The sequence below is a fragment of the Amblyomma americanum genome, chromosome 2 (assembly GCF_052857255.1).
Source record: "Amblyomma americanum isolate KBUSLIRL-KWMA chromosome 2, ASM5285725v1, whole genome shotgun sequence".
Classification (NCBI taxonomy): domain Eukaryota; kingdom Metazoa; phylum Arthropoda; class Arachnida; order Ixodida; family Ixodidae; genus Amblyomma; species Amblyomma americanum.
This window is the reverse complement of record NC_135498.1, coordinates 27282208-27304707: the sequence shown is the minus strand read 5'-3', so window position 1 is coordinate 27304707 and position 22500 is coordinate 27282208. Positions and strand designations below refer to the sequence as shown.

Below are 22500 nucleotides of genomic sequence, written 5' to 3'. Positions count from 1 at the left end.
ATGTAATGCGAAGGCAAGATAACCGCTGGTCCTTAAGGGTAACGGAGTGGATTCCAAGAGAAGGCAGGCGTAGCAGGGAGCGACAGAAAGTTAGGAGGGCGGATGAGATCAAGAAATTTGCGGGCATAGTGTGTGCGTAGCTGGCGAAGGACAGGGTCAATTGGAGAGGCATGGGACAGGCCTTTGCCTTGCGGTGGGCGTAATCAGGCTGATGATGATGATGAATTCCTATTAAAAAAGCTGAAGGTCATTAAGAGGGGCCTTCGTCTTACAATAAAGTAGACTCAGCTGACGATAATATAGCCGAGAATAAGACGAGTAAGATACCAGCGACGTCGACATTTCTATGAAAAGGTAATGTAAAGCTCGCAGAACGCAACGCCTCCGGTGATGAATTTACTGAAACATAGCGAATGATATTTGACGTGAGTTTGGAGCAACACAAGAGAAGGAGAAATAAGCGGACCCTTTGGCGAGTCTCGCGGATACGGGTTCTAGTTTCTAACCCGGTTTCTCAGTCGACGCCTGCTTGTGAAAATCAAATCTGAATGAAAATACACCGGCAAAATAAATGGCCTCTTACTAATGCGAAATGAAGTGATACCACGCCACCATCATCACCATCATCGGCCTGTTTACTCTCAGTTCTGAGCAAAGGCCTCTCCCAAAGGCATTTATGGCAGAGGCGTTTGGGTGAAATGCCTTTGGCACGCAAGGTGGTTAAGTACCAACCTTAACTACTGCTACTGCACAATATTCCGCGCATAGCCTTGCTAAACCGTCCGCTACTTTTTTTTTCACTTGCAGAAAGCAATATATTATAAATATTGGTTTACCAATTGCTAATCAGGGCACGCTTGAAAACTAGGCACTGTCTCCGCAGTGTAAGCGCCAGAAATAGGGCGGCCATTTATACTGTCCTCCTGTGCTGTGAGCTATTCCTGATCGTACACCTGCCGACGGCAGATTAGACGCTGCGAATTCATTAGGCTGATAAGATTTCTCCAGAGTGCCCTACTATTTGTCGATGCTATCGTCCCGACCTCTTGCCGCAAGTACACACACACACAGACACTATCCATCTCTCCCCTCCCTGCAGCCCCGAAGCAGAAGCCCCAGCGAGATTAGCAACCCCGATTAGCGTCTTCCCCAAGCCGGTCGAACATGTTGAAACAGCAAGAACTTTTTTTCCCCCATTTTCCCCCACCGCCCTAAGCGGGGTCATCTAAGCACTGCTCGCTTCCCTGAGCACCCGCGATCTTTCGTGGCCACTAAACAACCTTTCGAGCTGCTCACGGTGGGCGGAAGGTAAATGGCTTCCAGCGATAATCCTTTCGTGTATATAGGAGGAGGGGGGGGGGGGGGGGGGGGGGGGCTCGTGAGGAAAGACTTTCTTCCTTCTCTCTAGTCTCATTATCACTGATCACGACAGGGCCGGCTGAAGTCCCCAAGCGGCGCCTCTTTTTTTCCGCCGTTCCTTTCCCCGGCACTCCCGAACCCTAAAAGCAGCGGCGGAGGCGGCGATTACGGCCACTCCGTCTTGGAGCGCTCTGTTTACCCTGGCGGCGAGCGGCAAGAGTGCTGTAGCTAACGATCCGGTGACCCGCCCGCCGAACGGTCCTTGTCCCGCTAATCATTTTTCGCCGCTCCGTTGCGCCGTCCCGTGCTTTCGACACCCTCGGGACATCACCTCCTCATCCTCTCACGTGCTTGACAAACCCCCTTCTGTTTCTTTGTGTGACCTATCCTCTCTTCCGGTCCCCTCACCTCTTTCATTTCATTTCTCCATTCTGCCTGCTATCCTTTACTTCCGCTGCCCCAGCTCAGGTGCTTCGGTATCGATGGCAGATGCCGGGGCAAGCAAAAATCTTTTCGTTACTTTTTAAATATTTTTAATAAAACCACTTACTACTACATGGGCATGTATTTAGTTTTCTTTTCTATTTCGGTTTATGCTTTTTTTTTTTCTGGCCTACCATGTAGCGTCCCAGTGAAGGGGACTCAGAAATGTTTTCCGTTTTTTTTTTATGGCAGTAGTTTCACGATGCACCTTTCATACACATCGCTTGCACAAACCCAACACCAAGAACTGAGCCTCGATCTACAAAGTTTGGAAAAACCTGCCTTAAACCTTCCTGCACAAATCTCTGTGCAACGTCTTTTTGGCATTGGTGTCAGTGATTGTTTACCAACTCTCCTCAATCTACATACAAATTGGCAGACAGCTTGTCTTTCCACCACATATAAAGACAGGTAAGTGTAGTACATGGTCCCGTACCTACCATGAACCTATCGACATTCCCATGTAGGTCCCCTCCATCCACGAATGTGACCAACCTCAGCACCACCCCGATTCCGCAGACCATGTCGCCGATCATTTATAAAGATCACTGGGTGGCATACGCATAAAACCATTGTCCACCACTGGGCGTAGCAACCATCCACTACACTGATGCTTTTCACACAGTAGCCAGCGGATCTGCGGCTGTAATAATCAACCTTCATCAACCAGTCCTCTCAGTTGCAGTAGTGGCCCGTTCTCGGAACCCTCTGATATGCTCCAACAAGAAATTCTTGCCATTTGGCACGCTATCCTATCTTTTTATTTTCCCTTCTGTTTTTCTCGACCTATGAGTCTACACGCAATCTCAGGAGGCCCTCAGAGCTTTTCACCGACTTCCACACGACCCTAGACGGTACATTCATGCAATCGCAACCACACGCTGTAACTCTTCAGTGCATTCCTGGCCATATGGAGACCAGTGGTAAAGAACTGGCACATCAGCTCGTCCGCAAAATTTTTCACCGGGCGCCACTGATCACATGGTCAAGCCCATCAACAGTGGAAGAACGGGTGGTCATCAAGGCGGCCATCAAGTAACAGTACACTTGCATGCAATCATTCCTATCTTTTCTTAACCAGGCGTTCCTTACCACCTGAGAAGTTCGCGTAACCAGAAAACTCAGCTTAAATTATTCCGAAATCCTAGCTAGGCTATGCCTGTACAAATTTGTGCCATATCTGCCCTTCCTCTCAAGCCGATGTGGAATGCTCTTCTCCTCATCCTTCGATCCATGTTTTCACGTATTGTTCGATCCCACAATGACACCCCAACACTAGACTCCATCTTAAATCGAGGTTGATTATAAAAAAAAAAGGCTCACAATAGAGAATTCGGGCCGTGATGTTGTAGAAGGAACCCTCGACATCGCTTTGTGTTTGGAAGAAAATTCTTGGCGCTTAAATTCGGCAGCTAAAACATTTGAGTTCTAAATCTCAAAAACGATGGGTGCCAGTCAGCAAAAGCGTGTATTCTGCAGTCATGAATTTCTCTTGAAACTTATCTGTGCCGAAAAAAACTTGGCCGAGGGTCGGACCTTGACGTCTGAAAAATTCTGCATTCTTACCGGGCACGGCTGCGTTATTAATTTCAGTAAGAATAGAAATTTGATTCTTATATTCATCGAAACGAGAAAAAAAAATTTCAAAAAAGAATAAACAATTATAACTAAATTGCATGCCAATGATCCAGGGATATTGAAATGGCCTAGCATGTATTATTCATTACTGCGATACTTTATTTTTAATACTCTTGGCCCGTTTTTTTTTCTCGTTCAAAATACCACAACACCCATTATTTACAGTGCATAATAGGCCATCGCATTCACTGAATGCAGCTGCGGATTTGTTCACAAGAAATTATTAATAATCCCATTTATGCAGAATTAGGGAAAATAAAACGCGTAGAAAACATTTTAAATACCGTGTATATAACCGCCTCCTTTTACAAAACGTTTGTGCCACGAACATCATAAACGATTCAAGGTGTGAGAGTTCAAGCGTTTTTTTTTTTTGTGTTCAAACAACTAGCGGGGCATTTTTAGCGCTTAAAAAATACAAGCAGTTTTTAAAGGGTGAGGGCTTAAGATAACACTTCTCGCTTTTCCCGTCATTAATTTTCCCTCGTGAAACGACACCGTATTAGCCTCTACAGCAAGCGTTTTTTTTCCTCTCTTCGAAGGCGGCGCTGCGGTTGTTGAAGCAATTCCGCCAGCGTTTAGCACCTTATTTGCGCCTAGCCGGGCGACATCGTGTCTATAAATTTCGCCCCGGTGCTCCCTCGATCGTGTCAGGAGCGCTAACGAATATGGGGGGGGGGGGGGGGGGAGGGGTAAATTACGAGCAGACCTGAAGAAGGGGCTCTGGTGGCATAGCATCGTCGAGCGACCTGTCAAGACAGCGTGTGGTCCTTCCCTTTTCCCTTTTCTTTCCCTTCTTCCCAGTTGCTAACCTTTTCCTCGCCTCCTCTCCTTTAATGTGTCGTCGGGTATCTTATGCTGCCCTCCCTTCCCTACCCTTATTACTTTGACGACCTCTAAAACATCCGTATACTTTCAGCTTGTCTCTTCACTCTTGTCCACTGAGGCCTTCTTGCTTCTTAAAGTCTTCGCACAAGTTAATGGATAAATTTGTTTTAATTTTGCGCCTCGGCTTTAATTACGCGCCCAGGCGTCTCCACGTCTTTTCCTTCCCGTATGCCTTTTTGCCGCCTACGCCTTGCCCCTCTTAGAAGCAGGCCGTGTGACCTCTCTTTCTCCTCTTTACATTTTTCTTTGTCTTTACGTTGTTCATCTCTCTCCTTTCACCAATACGCAGCTGCTTTACCCTTCCTCTGACAGTAGATCTTCTCTTTCCTGAGTTCATTCGACTTCTTCGCCGCTCCTTGGGCTTCCGGTAGACGCCGATGCGTACCGTCCCTAACTCCCGTCCATTCCTTTTCCCTCGCCTTCTTTTCCACTGACCTCCTCTCCTCGCGCTTTCAGATCTTGACCTGCGCGTCGGACTGCTAATAGGCTTCAAATTATGACCCTATTAGTCAGCCGTACATTGCATGCCTCTGTCAGCGCCGAATCGCGAGGAAAAAGTGTGCCGTTTGTTAGCGCAATTCATTGCCTTTTCATTCTTGATGACGTCACCGCAAAAAATGGGAGGGGGAAGGTCAGTCCAGCAAAAGGAAATAGGAGACGGGGAAGACAAGGACATGAGAGGTATCCCTCCCTCGTCGCCTGACCTGGTGTCGCTTTATTGCTGAGAAAGGGACGTTACTGGGTTTGTTCCTATTTACGTCGTCTATACGAAGCGTAATGAAAATTGTAAAGCAGAAAACTAAACGGAAAGGTACAAGCTCGTATTGCCTGCACAAATCCTGTAAATTAACATCGCAGCTCTCTAGATGGCGCCACCAATAAAAAAAGGTGAAGGGCCTAGGGGGAAGAGTTTAGGTAGAAGAGAACGAGAATCGTATCGCCGCCCTGTCCCACAATGCTACGCGTTTTCCCCATACATGACGTCACCAGGCTGAATTGGTGGTGGAGGGTAAATAAAGGGGGAAAGAAGGTAAACAAAAGAACGAAAGAAGGACGCACGCCACAGCCTCTGCAGTCTGGTACGCGGGCTTCCCTTGTCTCCCATTTCACCCTTTTCCTCCGCGTTCGCTCTCTCTCCATCTCTCTCGAGTATTGTTAATGTTGCAGCGAGGGTCCGCGCATCGATTGGTTCGAAGGCTCTCCCCCCCCCCCCCCCTTCGCTAACCAGCGGTTGCTCTCTATAATTTACGCCTGCTCCAATCTTCGCCTGTCCATGGACGTTGCTGGCGGCGTCTGCAGTGAACAAGCGTTGCTGTTAGCTGGAAAGAAAACGAAAAAGGCTTCCGTGTCAGGTGCCGATTGACAGGTTGTTCCGACGGCTCGGAAATACATCGCCCTGGAAGATTACCGCCATTGGAGGATGCAGACGGCCACTTGATACGGCAGCAAGAGACGTTGGATAAAAATACGAACGTTGACGAAGGAAGCGAGGGGAGAAGGAACAAAAATAGGGAGGAATAACATGACGCTTATTATTTTTGTAGTAACGCTGTCTCCGTTCCATGTGACGAGTAAATTACAGGTCATTGATTAATGAGTTGTTGCCCTAATTACCTGGAAGGCTTTGAAGCTTGAGCTGCTATAGTTCTCGCGAAGATAAAAAAAAAGCGCGATACTAATGTAATAGAATGAAGGAGTTTTGTAACTAAATCCTGAAGTGATAAATTTCTAAACAAAGCATCTGATTTCATTAAGTCGTCCTGGTTCTTTAATGCATAACCGGAGGAAGAAAACCCAAGAGACTTGCCCAAAGTAATTCAAGAACGCCAGCAAGACAACGCTTCGAATTTCTATGTGGGTAGAGCGGTAGACAGAAGACTTGAAAAGCTTTTTTCCGGGCCAAGTGCTGTACTTAATCGAGTTTTTGGACATCTCAGTAAAAAAAAAACAGTACAGCCTTGATTGATGTCAGGAGGTAGAGACTGTGGCTTGATACTCAGAGGACTTGCAGTTATCGAGAGAGCCACTTACGTACCAGTCTTACCTGTTATGAACCTGTCACCGATAAAGTTAAGCCAGTTAAAAGAACACGTTCCTGTCCTCCTTTACAGTGCTGCTGGTGTCGTAATCACATACATCGTTCTCCTACCACTACCTAAGTGTACGCTGAACTAATTTCACAATAACCTGACAATTTTTTGTCGTCGCCTAAGCCCACCTTTTTAGCGAGCGTCTAGAGTCCAAGGCGTTGTTTTCTTAGAAACTTTTAATGCCTGAGTGAATGATCTGTTTAATTAATTTTTAACGTAAACATTTTTGTGGATATTAGGAAAAGCCTTGAAGCCGCTCGGTCTCTGCGTAGTCTATATACGAGTAAGGGCGAGTGAAGTTATTCTCTCTCTCGAGACTACAAAAGTAACAAAGAAAAGGAAACGCAAGGTAAAAATCTGCTTTAATGGAGCGTAAAACCCCAGCAGCTGAACACATATCAGCTACACATACACATACACGATAAAGAAATATACGTGTAGAAAGTTTGCATTTAAAGAGGTTTATGAAGTTCCTACTCTGCTATCAAGGAATGGAATCCCCAAAACACATCTCACAGTGGTATATGCGAAAACGCATTTACAATGAACACGAAGGCACCGCATGCAAAATAAATTATTATAATCACGGTATGGTAGCTATGTAGAGGCGGGAGCAAAAGGGAAGACACCACGGGAACTGTGTCGGAACTGCTTGCCAGCGCTATCTGGCAGTGCGTGCCTGTTGTCTAGATATGAGCAGTGCGCTAATCGCGCACGCATGTCCACCGACACGGCTTTTAAGTCAAGGAAGCCTTAGGGACAGCTTGTCGCTTCCATAGTGGCATGCTGTCTCGACGAGCCATATAGTGCGCGAGCTGTTTAATCCGTCAATCTCGATTGCAAGTAGCTATTGCAGCAGAACTTTGCGCATAGGTTCTGCATGCTATCTAATGGCTTATTCCACTCGGTGATCCGGAGCAGCTTTCTGAATTCGTGAAGGAACACCCGAGATCGAACCCGGCCGTGGCGGCCGTGTTTTGACGGACGCCAAACGCAAAAGACCCCGTGTGCTGTGCGATTTATGCACACGTTAAATATTCCCAGGTGATCGAAATTGTTCAGTAGTTCACTACCTCGGCACCCCTTTCTCCTTTCACTCCCTCGTTCCTCCCTTCCTTCATGGTACGGTTGAGGTGTCCACCCATAAATGAGACAGTTACTGTGCTTTTTCGCGCAGAGCCACATCCAGAAGTTGCGCGCAAAGTTGTGCCTCGATAGCCACTTGCAATAATAATAATAATAATAATAATAATAATAATAATATTAATAATAATAATAATAATAATAATAATAATAATAATAATAATAATAATAATAATAATAATAATAATAATAATAATAATAGTAACAATAAATTCGTTTCTGGGGAAAGGAAATGACGCAGTATCTGTCTCATATATCGTTGGACACCTGAACCGCGCCGTAAGGTAAGAGATAAAGAAGGGAGTAAAAGAAGAAAGGAAGAGAGGTGCCGTAGTGGAGGGCTCCGGAATGATCTTGCAATAGTTACTTATGAAACGGCTCGCGCGCGCGAAATCGCTCGCTCAGACCGGCTGCCACAGCGGAAGGGAAGATCGGTCCCTAATGGCTTTTCTGTCGAACGAGCCGTGTCCGACGGAAATGTGTGCCCCAACAGTACTGTATATTAGGGAGAGCGCAGTGGGCATGCATCGACAACAGGCAAGCACCGTTAGATAGTGTTGATAAACAATTCTGCCGCTGTTCCCATGCATGGCCTCTCCACTGTTGCTCACGCTCGTACGTTAAAAAAAGGTGAGGGGTTGTAATTTGCGCCTTTTTCTGGCATAAAACGTCTGGTATGAATTTCATCGGTGCATGAACGAGAAAGGAAAAATTAATTAACGATATCTATATTTCAGTCAACTCGAAATACGGTCGGCCTTCGCCTGTGCAGTTACTGCCCCTCTACGAAGGTCGCGCCCGGTCGCCGTTTGCGGGGTCGCCACCGCAGTGAGTAGGGGCGCTGGCGGCGGCGCGCGTGAGTGAAACAGATCTATGACGTCACAATGGCGGGGATAGAGCACCTGTAAGAAAGAAAGGAGCAGGCCTCGCTTTCCCTAGCTGCTTGCGCGGCATACGAGGAGCGTAGAACCATTTGGATTGTATGTCAGAGTTATTCTGAGGGCTACGCATCAGCCCCCCTGATTTTTTTTTTTTGCGTCGCTGTACATTGTACATTCTACAAATGGTGCAGGGTCCATTTAAGAATGCGCCGCAACTAATACTCTATCCTGGTCCCGCAAAGTGCACGTTTCCGGCAATGAGTGATAGAAACCAACGACTACTTGAGAATTGTTTCAGTTTTCCTGCCGGCTTCCTGGGGCTGCTATATACTGTAGTCACGAGCGAAGCAGTCATGTCGAATGAAGTTGCGTGAAAGACACATAAAAATCTCCCTCCTCTTTGCCGTGCGTTACTGATATTCGTTAGATGAATATCAGAAATTTTGTTTGTTTGTTTGTTTGTTTGTATTTTCTATATGCGATTCCTTTCTCACTGACTCGTCCATCCGTGCAGCGCTGCCTGACCACGCTGGACCTGACCTCCCTGGGCGTGGGCAGCTGCGTGGGGACGGGCATGTACCTGGTGGCCGGCATGGTGGCGAGGAACTTCGCCGGCCCAGGGGTCATCTTCTCCTTCATCATCGCCGCCATTGCATCGCTATTCTCGGGTGAGCCGTCCCGCGAACTGTTTTCAATCGCCAGCGCGCATTTTTGACCCCGGAAAATCATTAAAGCGGTCCTGTTTCAGCCGCTTCTAGCTTTTTTTATGCCACACGCGGGGAAAAAAATAAGAAATTTGCGGCTTATCTGGTCACTGAGAGTGGGTATCAGCACAAATTGCTTTGCTATACTGACGTCACACGTTTTAAGATTCGTCACAGGTGCTGCTAGCCGCGCACTTTGAATTTGTCTCAATAAGGTCATGTACCCCCTTTGCCAAAAGTAACCGAGCAACAAGTTTTTGCTTCTGAACCGTATAACTGAGCCTGTACGGCACCCCTAAAGACCGAAACGTGTCAAAACGTGAAGACAAGGGTTCACCTTCCCTTAAACGCATTCAGAGCTTAATAAGTGCTGCCATAAGTGCTTCGCCTCGCGGCTAAGGAACGAACCACCGCTGCCCGGTTACTTCTGGTAAAAACTGTACGTGCTTAGAGCGGCATTCACCTTTTTTATTTGTCCTTAGAGCCGCGTTCGGTCGCGTTTTCGCCCTTGATCCCACGTAGCGTTATAATTATTGACGACACTTGATGCTTCTCGAATCAAGCCCCATCAACAGCTGTCGAGGAACACTTCAACGCGTATAACCGGTGTACCAGCTATCCGGGATGACCAATGATAATTATGTGCACAATAAGCTGCGTTTGTTCTCTTCACCTGTGTATCGCCACCTGTGATTTCACTCAGTCACTTCCAGAGCCCCTAAAGAAGCGACTCCGAATTCCTCGCTCCTCGCTGTTTTGAAATAGGTTCGAATGCAAGTCGAAGCGCACAGAAACCAGTCCTTAACGCTGGCCTTCGTCACTACAATGGTCGGCGTGTCGATTTCAATCGCGAAATATCTCGCATCAAATTAGATCATCTCGTGAATCATGCACGCTGCGAGGCGTAGAGCGAATCTTACGGGTGGTAGGCTCGCGCAACGAGCGAACTTTTTATCCTTTAGGCTGCGTTGGAGAAACTTTGCAATACTGATTCGTTTTAGCTTTTAATTAAAATGAAAGCTTTAAATCGTTAGCTATATGTATTACTTGTTATAGAGACACCAAGGACATGTTGAAGCTGCCCTGCATTAATAGACTGCACTGTAAACTGAAAGGAGTAAAAAGGGTGTAAGTTGCACGTTCAGTTGGGCGAGTTGGTATATATGCATCTTTTGTAAAACAGCGCGAACATCGTCTGAAGAGAACAAGAAGGACAGCGCTCGTCCCGTGTGTGCTTCTTGTTCTTGTCCGACGTTGTTCGCGCTGTTTTACAAAAGAGTAAGTTGCCCTGCGTCAATAGACTGCACTATAAACTTAAGGGAGTAAAAAGGGAGTAAGCTGTCCCTTAGCGCACTCCCTTATAAAAAACAGAGTGGACTAGATGACAGTTTACTTCATTCTTACTCCAATATAAGGGTGTTGTTGTTTAGTGCGCATGGCGTTCTAACTACAAAGAGACCAGTTTTACTGGAAACGGCGGTTTTACAAGCTATAGCAAAGCCCTCAAAACAAAACGCGAATGTTGCCCCCCCCCCCCCCCCCCCCGCCGGGGAGGGGGGGGGGGGGCGATCTCGCAAGTAAGCTGCGTGCGTCGACACCGAATTTTTGGGTGCGGATCTCAGAGGCCATATGTTAGACCGCCATCCACCTCAAAAAGGAGGCAGCCATCTCTTGTTCGGTGCGGACGTCACAGGCTTGAATGAGTGGAGGTGAAATTTTTATATCCAATTTTGGCAGCTACAAAGGTTGTTTTTTTTGCCAGACTAGCGTTACCGCACCTTTAAGTGGGCCAACAAATCAATTTTCAATGGGAACAATAATTGAATGGAGTTGCCGTCGGTGTCCCCTTAACGTATAAATGTAGAAAATAAGGCAGTAAAACAAGGCAGAGAGAAGGCCCCGTTGCCACTGGTTTGGTCACCCTGTTTCTTCGATGCAACTCTTGGCCGCAATCATTCTCTGTAGAACACACCAAAACGGAGATGCCGGAACACGGAGAAAGCTTCTACGAGCGGCTTGAGGAGGTTATGGGTTTCTTGACATTATCTTTCGGGCCTTTATAACTTCACATTTCTTTAAAACTATTCACCAGTGCACTCGCTGTGTGTAGCCTGACTTACGTTAGCGAAATGTTAGTTCCTGGTGGTAAGCTCCTCTTACCTGCTTTGCATATGCGGGGAAGAGCTGTTACGGAGGAAGGGCTTCCAGTTTTAAGCGCACCCACTTGTGTCCCTCCGCCATGCCTGCAAGTGAATGCGCCCTTTAAGCACTCAAGAATTAATTAGCACCCCCCCCTCCTCCAGTAAACGTGGTCGCAGAACGTGGAAGGGTTGCTAGTCAGCAGTGCTGAGCGCAGACTGGCTGGGGCCACAGCCGCACGGGTTATGCTTGCGCACTTTTTAGAGTGTTAGTTCTACTGGTCAAGTTTCGAACCTCCGAGTTATGCTGATTCCACGCATAGAATTCAAGATGGCGCCCTCCAAGTGGTTGCCATGGTAACCAAGGTGTTTACATAATTGAATAAAATAACAGCCGGCAGGCGGAAGGCATCAACAAGGGTGCTGCGATAGAAAGTACCTGGGTGCTACGGAAGCGTCGCGTTCAGGCCACGTGCTGCATTCGTCGGTCATCGATGCTCATCGCGCCTATATTCCCTGCCTCAAGACCGTGGTCACCCTTATAGAGCCTACATAAACCTTGGGGACACCTTTCTATAGCTGGGATTACGAACAAACCTGGTGTGTCATTAGCTGCTCTCAAACGGATCACGTTGGGACATCTGTATTCTAACCACAGTTCCCGCGTACATGTCTACACAGATCGCTCAGTTAAATCAACCAGTTTCCCTGGGTCAGTGGGGGTCCCGACGAGGTCCATCTTGTCATAGACGACCTATGACACTTCCTCCACTGATGCGCAATTTGCTCCCTTTCGGGCTGCATTTCAGTTTATCACCCAAGAGCCTCCACAAGTTTTCACTGATTCCAAAAGCAGCCCTTCAAGGGCTGCAAATTGCGCTACGCCGTGGGTCACATGAACAACCCCTTGCAGAGATTCGTGAGGTGACCACTGCGCCATTTCGTATGGCCATGGTATCATTTTAACGTGAGGGCGTTAGTACTACCATGTCGGAGAAAACTGTCCACCTTCGGCGTTGGTAGTGTCGGCGTCGACCGTTTGAAGCCTCGCAGCTGTAGCTCCGGCATCCCAGGTGGGCCACCTGGATTACGTGACCTTGTGGCGTCATCACAACCCGCCCGACGGATTGTGAGCAAACTGACCACAGTGACAAGTGGCAGCTAAATTAAAGATTGCTCGCGAGTGGTTGCGCGGGAAGAGCAACATAGGTCTCAAAAGCCCAACCGATGGCAGCACCTGCCATCGCAGGGCAGTGGCGCATCGTTTAACCGCTGCAGCACTGCGCCAGGATGGGTATGAGGACTCCCAGGGACCTATAAACGTAAAGTTAATTTGTTACCAATTAACAAATTAACGCTAGCGCGTAGTACCCTTAACGCAAAGCTTAAGTGCTCCCTTCAAGTTTTTTTTTTTTTCAATGGCTGCCAGGACACTGTGGTCTCAAAAGAAGCCACCACGCGAAGGAGGTTGCCCGATCTGCCCATAACGACGGACTTCAAGTCAATATTCCTGCAGCAAGAGTTGACATCAGCGTGTGGACTTCGCAGGTTGGCCTAGAGCTCACACTTTCTGCTTGGAATACGGGCGGGTTTTTTCAAGCGCCGCCTCAGGCCAATGGGACCTTGGCCTGCGCCTTCGTCTTCCCCATAATATAGAGCGTCACGAAGCAACATTGATGCTCCGTCTAAAACTGAATGTTGCTTTTACTAAGCAATGGACATTGCGGATTGAGATGGCCGAGAGCCCTACTTGTGAAAGATGTGGCTACGACAAGACAATCGCACATCTCATGTGTGAGTGCCTGCTTTCGGGACAGAAAGACACGGGCTGCGCTGTGCACTGGAGCGCCTCGATTCTAGCCCTCTAAGAGAGGATAAGATCCTCGGACAATGGCCGCAGTATTCGACTGCCCTCAAGGCCTACAAGGCACGGTTTTGCTACCCGAGAGCGACTGGCTTGATTGACGAATTGTGACTGTGCTTCTCATCTCTTCTCTCCTTCCCTTTTCAATCCCCTCATCCCTTTCATCCCCTCATCAACCTGAGCACCATTCTGGGTAACACCCCTGCCTTGTCTCTTCCTTTATCCCTTCCCTTACGGCGCGGTTCAGGTGTCCAACGATATATGAGACCTATACTGCGCCGTTTCCTTCCCGAAAAAAACAATTATTATTATTATTATTATTATTATTATTATTATTATTATTATTATTATTATTATTATTATTATTATTATTATTATTATTATTATTATTATTATTATTATTATTATTCCCTCTTCCTGCTTATCTCCCTCTCTTTATCTTTTTTACGCCCTGCTTTCCATCCCTCACGGTGCAGTTTGGGTGTCCACTCAGAGCGAGACAACGCGCTTTTTCTTTCTACATGACTTCCTCCCTTTCTTTCTCCTCCGCATAACATGGGAACAGCCGCTGATAGGATAGGATAGGAAAACTTTTATTGAATCATAAGTATTAGGCGATCAGAAGTCTTCTTGGTTGCTTCGCGTGTCGCTGTCTTCACGCTGCGCTGCAGGGAAGGCTTCTTCAGCAAAGGGTGGTCCCTCAGTCCAGGGCTCCACTGAGTTTGGCTGCATCCCGTGCGTGCTCTACCATCCTCTTTTGGACGGCGAGCTCGCAGCTGACGAGTCGGCTCTCCCAGTGCTCCGCACTCGGGGGTTTGTGTTCTCGGAATGCGTTGTTTCGTTCGCATTCGTATTTCGAGGAAAAGGCTCAACCGAGCGCAATATGCATACTTTGCGGCATCAAAGCTTCGAGGCTTCCGTTTTTCAGCTTTGCCTTTTGTTCCTTCTCGCGTCAGAGGGAAATAACTCCATTTCTGAATTCTTACACCTGACCATACAAAATGTACGTCGCTCGTGAAGCGCATATCAAACACAAAAAAATAATAACGATTAATATTGCTCGCCAGCATAATATATCACGCCTGCAACTACTTCGCTGGCGAGAGGTATGTGTGTGCATCGGTAACAAATGTACAAAAGAAACGGCAATGTAAACCTGACAACAGCAGGTAAAAAGAAAGCAGTGAGCAAGCCAGAGCCGACCGCGGCCTGCGCATAAATAGGGAGATAAAGGAAAATACCGTAGGGTCCAGACTACGGGAAGAATAGGAAAACAGGAGCTCAGAAAAAAAATCGGGAAAGGAAAGGGGCGAATTAGAGAGCAACGTACGAGGCGGGGGGGGGGGGGGGGGGGGGGTGTTGTAGAAAATGAGTAGGGCGGCGGTAACGGCGAGCGGTTTGGGGAGTACGCGCGCGGGCTCAAAGCCTCGGCGCTTCGCTGCCGGTCACGTACAACGCACAACGATGCCGACGCCACTTCGCCGCCGCAGCCGCTGCCAGAAAAGCCTCGACCACGAGGCGTACTGCGGCATAGCTGGCGCGCCAGACGCGTGAGCGCGAGGCGAGGGGAAAAAGGGGAAGGAAAGAAAAAGAAGGCAAGAAAAGACGGGAATGCCGGTGGGAGGCGTAGGGATCTGAGGCAAGACCGGCGTCCCTAACTCCCGCGCCAGCGCTCCCTATCTCCCGTTTCGTTTCCCCAATTCTTCTTTTAGTTTTGCTCCTTTTCGCCCCTTTTCGGTCAAACAGGGCCCCTGTTCCAGCTGGATCCCCCTCCCCTACATGTGCCCAGAGCACCGGCTGCTGCCGGCTTCCCGGGAGGCCCCAAGTCTGTGCTGATTTTGTTGGTATTCGCGCCCTTTTTCCTCAACCAAACCGGCTCTTCTTCAGTCCATTCCTGATTGTGTTTGCGGTTTAGTGGCGCGTTTTTTTCGGTCAATTTAACCGCGTTTGCGTTGCCTTCGTCATTCTCTCTCCCCGCTCTGTCTCTTTCTTTGCTCTCCCGACCTGAGAGTGCTTAGTCTCATGTTCACCCGCAGCCGTTGTTTTCGGCTTTGTTTCTAAGAATGAAACTAAGAACACGTAAGATTCTAGTTTCGCTGCGCACTAGGGCTCGTTGCAAGTCTTACGCAGCTCCAGAAATGGTTTCTTCTTTCCCGCGGTCTCTACCAACAAGCCCCAACAGCATTGGAATCCCGAGCACCGTCCGCGTAAACTGTTCTGCCGGGTATAACACACTCCACCCACTTTTATGCTTTTTTTTGCTTTACGCTGCTTGTTATCTGTATGTTGTACTTGACACAGCCTTTGGGCGAACTTATCACGCTTTGATGAAGACGCGTTCTTAACGACTTGCTTTACATATTTCCTCTGTCATGCATATTTTTCCATGTTTTGGTTCATTCCTGTGTTTAACGTGGGTTTTTTCTCTGCTGAGTGGACTTTGCTGTTTGATGAGCATGTTTCTTTCTTTTTTCTTTCATGGGTCTCAAAAAAGCCGCGTTTTACCTCAGATAAACGTTTCCGTTCTTCCGTGGTTCTATGCCCTTTAATAATTTCTCATTCATGGTTATTCTGTTAGTTCGCCATTTTATTTTTTATTTCACTTGGTCGGCAACGGCGTTCTCGTCTGCCATACCACTGATCCATATAATGACGCTCGACGTTTATGCTACTCCAATATCCGAACGAAGAAAGAAAGCTCACTTCTTGTCATGTTCAAGGTAAACCTCATTCCGTTTAACTTTTTCTCGGTAAAACAGTTTTCTGAGCCTCATCCGAGTTTCCGAATTCTCTTTGTGTGTGCATGTGTGAGATGGGGCAGACGGTGCTCCTTTTGGGATTTTGTTTGGCACCGATGCTTGGATATTTTCTCCCGGCATATAGGCCCATGTGCGACAAATATTTATGGCTACACGCAAATCCCACTATATTAAGTGGCTCAGTTGTTGTGTTCGGCTTCCGTTGCTGGTGGCTGTTTACACCGCTTTTAGGGGCCAGGCCTGCGTAGGAAAAAGGCAAAATTTTGGCTTTACACATCTTCTGCCTACTAAGTGCGTCGAATTCAAGACCGCGTTGCTAACGTCCGCTACGATAGGTCAATGCATTAGACTTTAGGTTGTGCTGCGTCCTTCTTTAAAAGACTTCAAGCTTAACGGCCCAGTGAAGAGGCTGTCACACTAGCTGCGGGAGCAAGCAGCGTCAACAGCATCGGAAACATTGCGAAAAAAACGAACTCTTAAAGGGGTTAGCGTGGCCCGAAAAACCAGACGGAAGGGGAGGACGCCTGTCTCAACCAATCAATCAATCAATCAATCAATCAATCAATATTTTGGCTGTTGGTCTGATCGATTTCGAGCGAATGAGTGAAATAATGATTTATTTATTTGTTTATTTATTCATATGTAAGATTCACTATATTTTCACTGATTGAAAATTATTTCCTTGTGGTCCATCAGACAAACATCTGTCTGTGCATTAATAAACCGTGCAGCGGCTAGAAAATTTATATTCCTTTCTCTGGAGCCTCTAGGAATGCGTGACTTCCGCCGCGTATTTTTTTCCGCCCCTCTTAAATTGCAGATTTTCAGCCTTTGCTAAAGAAAGCTTTTATTCGCAGCAGCATGCCCTTCCGTAAACAGCGGTTTCGCCCAGATATCTAAATCTAGGTGCGCGTGTTTGGAAGCAGTCATTTTTCACCGCCCGAAAAATGTTTTTTTGTTTTTTTTTTCGATCATTTAGAGGGCACTAGAAGCACAGTATTCCGCCACGCCGGATGCAATGCTTTCTTTTCATTCTGCACTTCATCGGCCCCGCCGCAGGTCCCAAGTCGCTCGTAAAGAATCTCCTTTGTATCCGCGCATAAAGCTCTCTCGTCCTTAATGAAACCGCGTCGTCCGCCATTTGCCTTTCCTTTCGGAGCTGAAAGGAGATATCTGTTTACCTCGCTTTTACTAAAAATGGTAACGCACGAAACGCTCCTCACGGGCAAAAGAAAAAGAAGTGCATGTCTTTATATATAAGCACTGGAGGGTTTTCAAACATGATCCGTCCTTTTCCTCCGTCGGATAGCGCTGTAAGGCTTACTTGATGCAATTTTCCGCATCCTCAGGAGGTTTGCGCGAAATTCTTCTGGTCGCAAGAAATAAAAATACAAAGTGGGCCGACGCACTCGTTTTTGAGCGAGTTTGCTGTCAGACGAGGGTGCAGGAACGAAAAGTTACGAACACAGCTCTTTATGTTTTTTTTTTCTTGCATTGGCTTCATAACCTCGACACGCCTTAATACGTCTGCAGGAATTGTTAGCAGAGCAGCCATCAATTGCTCTGTGTGTCAACATCCTTGAATAGGATGGTGCAGTTTTTTTTGTTTCTTTAAGCTACAGCGCGTTCTGCGAGCCGCAACCCATGTAATGCATTCCCGTCACTTGTGGTTCCTTTAACGTGCGCCGAAGTCCTGATGCACAAAAATTTTCTGCTTGTGGTTCCTTTAACGTGCGCCGAAGTCCTGATGCACAAACATTTTCTGCTTGTGGTTCCTTTAACGTGCGCCGAAGTCCTGATGCACAAACATTTTCTGCTTGTGGTTCCTTTAACGTGCGCCGAAGTCCTGATGCACAAAAATTTTCTGCTTGTGGTTCCTTTAACGTGCGCCGAAGTCCTGATGCACAAACATTTTCTGCTTGTGGTTCCTTTAACGTGCGCCGAAGTCCTGATGCACCATCGCCACAGGCCGGGCTGCCAGCGTCATGAGCCTCCGGGACATGAACGTTTGAGTGCAGTGGGGCCGTGTGGGGGCCCAAGGACCTGCGCGTCCTAAACTCCCCTGCGTCTAATAAGGTTTCCACCACCACCTGCTTTTCCCCAGCATCGAGTTTGCAGACAGGAATCAAAACAAAGGCAGTGCGCAGGTCAGGGACGGCGTCAGGACATTCGTAGGGATGTGGCGCAGCGAAGCAGAAGAGATGCCTCTGTGACGTTGCTATTGGTATAAGTAACTGGAGATGAACAAAATCCAGTCCGCCCCCGGTGAGAGGTGAGGGGGGGGGGGGGGGGGAGACAATGCGGGATGCTCTGTCATGAAACGTCCTCCTCATCGAGGTCTGAACGAAGCGATCAGCATATTTTTCTGTGGCATGCCAAATTTTCGGAGCGGCGGCCTACCACCCTTGCCCCCCCTTATCGTCGCAACTGGCGCAGGTTCACATGCAGTGAACATGCGAGTGCAAGTCTACATGAGAGGGAGAATTGGAGGATCAACAGCTGATCAACAATGTGTACAGCCAGTGGAAGTCGTGCCTCTACGACAAATATAGTACTACTCCCCATGCACCTTTCAGCAGATGTAGTGATTTTGATTTTTTTTTCTTACACCGACTCGCGTTCACTCATTATTGCCGTTAGCAAACCACGATACCGCCTCAGGCAGCACTTTGGCCGAAATATGTTAACACTATAATGTACAGCGTGTGACGTAAGCAGGGGTTCACATTTCGACTTAAACCGTAAAGTAAGGATACAAGCGCGCCGAATTCAGTTTTCGAAATGCCGTTTCAACTGAAAAAGGTCAGTATTCTTGACATGCAAGGCATATATAGCAGCCTGTTGAATGCGAGTTACACTCGGTCAAAGCTGAAATTAAGTAAGCAGGAAGCCAGGGGCATGATGCGACGCTGGTTTTGTTGGATAAGTAGCGCCTATAGATCCTACATCCTCGCCGCCTGCTAGCTAAGCACTGTTTGTTCGCTATCATCACCTGCTTACAGCAGTCGGTCGGTTAAGTAAGTTAATCGACTGCATGCAGGACACTGACACGAAATCGTGCACGGGTGATACGAAAAACTGCGTTCTAGCTACTGCAACAACTGAGCGGCAGTTCCTTCGCTGCCGTCAGCACGCAGATCACGTGATGCCCCGCCCTTGCTTCCAACCCAGCGCGACAGGTCAGCAATGACATGTCAACCTCGTTCTTCCAAGTAAGGTTTTTTTGTCTGCCGGCTTTCATTTAACTTGAGTTAAATTTCATTTAACGATAGCAATTTTTTCTGCAAGAACAGCTCCGAGTACTACCATTTTCATGTTAATTACGGGTAAATAAATTGTTCATGACGACAAAACCCCTGAGACAGACTACAGTTATCTTTTGACCACACAAGACGACTGCATTAAATTGCCGAAAAGAGTCAGTATTTCATTCTTTGAAAATAACACTTGCCGAAAAAAAAAAACGAAACGTATGTCTTGAAATAAAAACCGTAAAAGGGCGCCGAAATTTCAGAAATAAAAACCGAAAAGTCCAACCCCTAGTTATGTGCGATACACACCTTACAAATGTCATAACTTTCGTTTAAACAGTTCTCAAAATTACAACAAAATCTCACAGTATTCAACAAAAAGAATATCCTAACGTCAAAAAAATTCGAAGCGTCGTCCTTATATATTTAAAGCATGTAATAAGATCACTAAATATAAAACTAAGTCCCTTCACGCAAAGCAACCGGGAATTTTACCGGTCATTCTGGGAGATCATAAGGTGATGGAAGCATTTTGAGTTTTTCCGTTAATGCATTGCGCGTGCCGAAAATGTGGGCCCTGTTTTATGATTCTTAGATAGGTCTAGAAATTAGCGTTAATTTGCTCGTTTTAATGACGTCGTAAAATATATTTGTACGATAAATCTCACAGCTCCTTTTAATCCTGCAAAACCAGGAGCCAATAACAAGGAAACGCTTTGGGTTCGTAACTGCCACACGTATTTTTTTTTTTAAGTGCCCATTGTAAGATAAATTTATGACTTCATTTGCAGGCGTGCACGTGGCTATTACGGCTATCAAGCACGGGCAGTCGGGAGAAAAATTTAATGGGATCCTCGTGAGCGGAAACAAGTATCATATCAGCGTGCCCCCCAAAGCCAATCACCTGGAATGCCGGCAAATGTGAACAGACGTGCACGTCCTAACCGCTAGTATCAAGAGACAGTCTACCCGACCAGACGAGATTTCGTCAGACTTTAGATTTCATTTTGCTACAATAAATGTGTTCCTGAGAACACGCATCCCGTAAACTTTTGCGGCTGACTACGTATATAAAAAAAAACTGTACGGGAGGTTTACGACTTGGCATATTATCTACGAAACCTCCGTTTAGGATAACGCCCCAATTTTAGCCACGGTTGACTCGATACTGCGCATTAAACCTTGCTATTTCTCTCATCGATAACAATTGTAAGCCCATCAACCAACTGTCGCATCCCAAAGCTCTCCAGTAGTTCGAGCCTAACAGGAGCCTGCTCGAGATCGGGGTCGGTGGCCTATGCGCATGCGCGCAAAAAGAACTCGAGATGGCCGCTTAGTCCATAAAACACAAGCCAAGCTCTAACACAGCGCAAACGGCGAGGTATATAGTTCGAACCTATGGATTATAACATTGACTGTAACAACCCAGCGAGCATTCTATCCCCGATGATATACCGTGCATCCATGCCTCGATAGAGAGCTGCTGGTTCTTAGCTCCCCTCTTTCCCTGATTCTTTTTTTCAGTGATGACACAGCACCGGATGGCCTTTAAACATTCAACGTGCGTTCAATAGAAATCAAACTGCCGCAGCGGACGGCTGAACCTACACGGCTATGTTTGGAAAGCATTATTGAAGAGGCATTGTATAACGTAATTGAAAAGCCGTGTGCTTCTTTATGCATTGCGGAATAGAAGTGAAACGCCAAAGAAACCTCAGTTTCAGTTTCTTCTGGCGCTTCTCCCCCCCACCCCCCTATTTTTTTCTTTGTGTTAGACCTATTTTGTTTTATTCCATTCTTTCAGTATATTTGGCCGTCGCTCTGTAGCGATGCCCTAATGGCCGGAAAGATAAATCGATTGGACCCAGGGAGTCATGGCAGTGACGCACTGAGGAGAAACCATGCGCGCTGCGTATTCCCCCCCCCCCCCCCCCCCCGCCTTGCTGAAAAGGAAACGGCAAAAGCCCTTCTTATTTGTACACGAACTTGGCATGGGTGCTCGAAGCTTGAGAGGTCCTTAAAAAGAATGGGAAACTGGTGCTCGTAACGACTCCGCACTCCAGAAAAGGTCGCGACCCTTGTATAGCAGCGCAGGGCTGAAGAAACAAGCGGCTTTGTTTTATGTTGGGCCGCTGCGGCAGAGTAGAGAGAAGTTAACGAGCAGGCGATACGGCGAGTGGGCAAATGATGACCCGAGCATGGTCGGCAGTAAAGCGCCTAGAAAAGGTTTTATGATGACATCAGTTCGAACGTATCATCAGATCCTGGAATGCTACTCTTCAAAAGCGATGCGCTCTATACGTGGTAGTGTCGCTGTGCGTTTGAGTTTGGTTTTTATACGGTTTTTTTATTCCTTTCGTCGCTGCTGGCTAAACAACAAATGGGGTACATAGAAAATGGCTCCTAGTTTCAAGCTTTTATTGCAGCGAGAAATATTCGGCGAATTGCAGGGAAAGAAAGGTTTACATGGGACGGCATCGAATGAACGTTCAGTCAAGCCGTGCAGAGCTTCTTGAACTTGGAAATATCAGTAATGAACACATACTAAAAGGGGCTCTGAAATGGCTTCCGAGGAGAGCACATCAACTCGCTCATTCACTGCATTGTGTTATCATGAAAACCTCAGCCAAATAATACACTTCTACATGCAGCAGAGGACCGACAATCACGCGTCAAAGTTGGCGAGCCCTTCCCGGCGACTTTTTCATGCTCGCACCCTCCTCCGTACCCCGAATCTGCGTAGACAAGGTGAGAGGTGGCCATTGGTTAGATTCTTGCAGACGTCAGGCAGCTACCGTGGCCACGGCCAATGAGCCCCGTAGCTCCGGCGGTTCAGGAAGCTCCGCTCCAGGAGGCGGGGCCGGCGGAGGAGCGTCGGTCTTCTAGCATGCAAAAAGTGACGAGGGGAGAGGAAAAGGCGCGAAGACGCTGAAATTCAAATTTTGACTACAGACAACTGAGCTTCTACAAAGCGCATTTAAAAAATCCTTGTTGGACAATATTCGTAAAGCGGCGTGCTTTAACATCCCAGGAATACCACAACTTTATTGAGCCTCTTCCAGAGCCACTTTAACGTGGCGAACTTCGGGGTTTGAAGCCAATTAACTAACGCTCAGTGTTATTGATAGCATGTCTTATGTTATCCTGATGCTGATCACGGGGATCAAACCTTGAAACGTTTGTGAAGATTAGTTCCTTTGCCCATACGAAGACAAGTCCTCTTGTGGAAACGTTGTCAAGCGCCCTGAAGATTCCCCTCCCTTGTTCACTTCGTGATTATTCCATGTGAGATTATGTCACTT

At 47.3% G+C, this 22500-nt stretch overlaps 1 protein-coding gene across 1 annotated transcript in view; it reads left to right on the top strand.

Moving 5' to 3' along the window:
* LOC144120841 (putative cationic amino acid transporter) overlaps positions 1-22500 on the top strand; it is a 123887-nt gene that overhangs the window by 62995 nt on the left and 38392 nt on the right. Inside the window, exon 3 of the mRNA XM_077653599.1 lies at positions 8997-9150. Within this exon, the coding sequence (XP_077509725.1) occupies positions 8997-9150 (154 nt within the window). The remainder of the gene's footprint in view (positions 1-8996; positions 9151-22500) is intronic.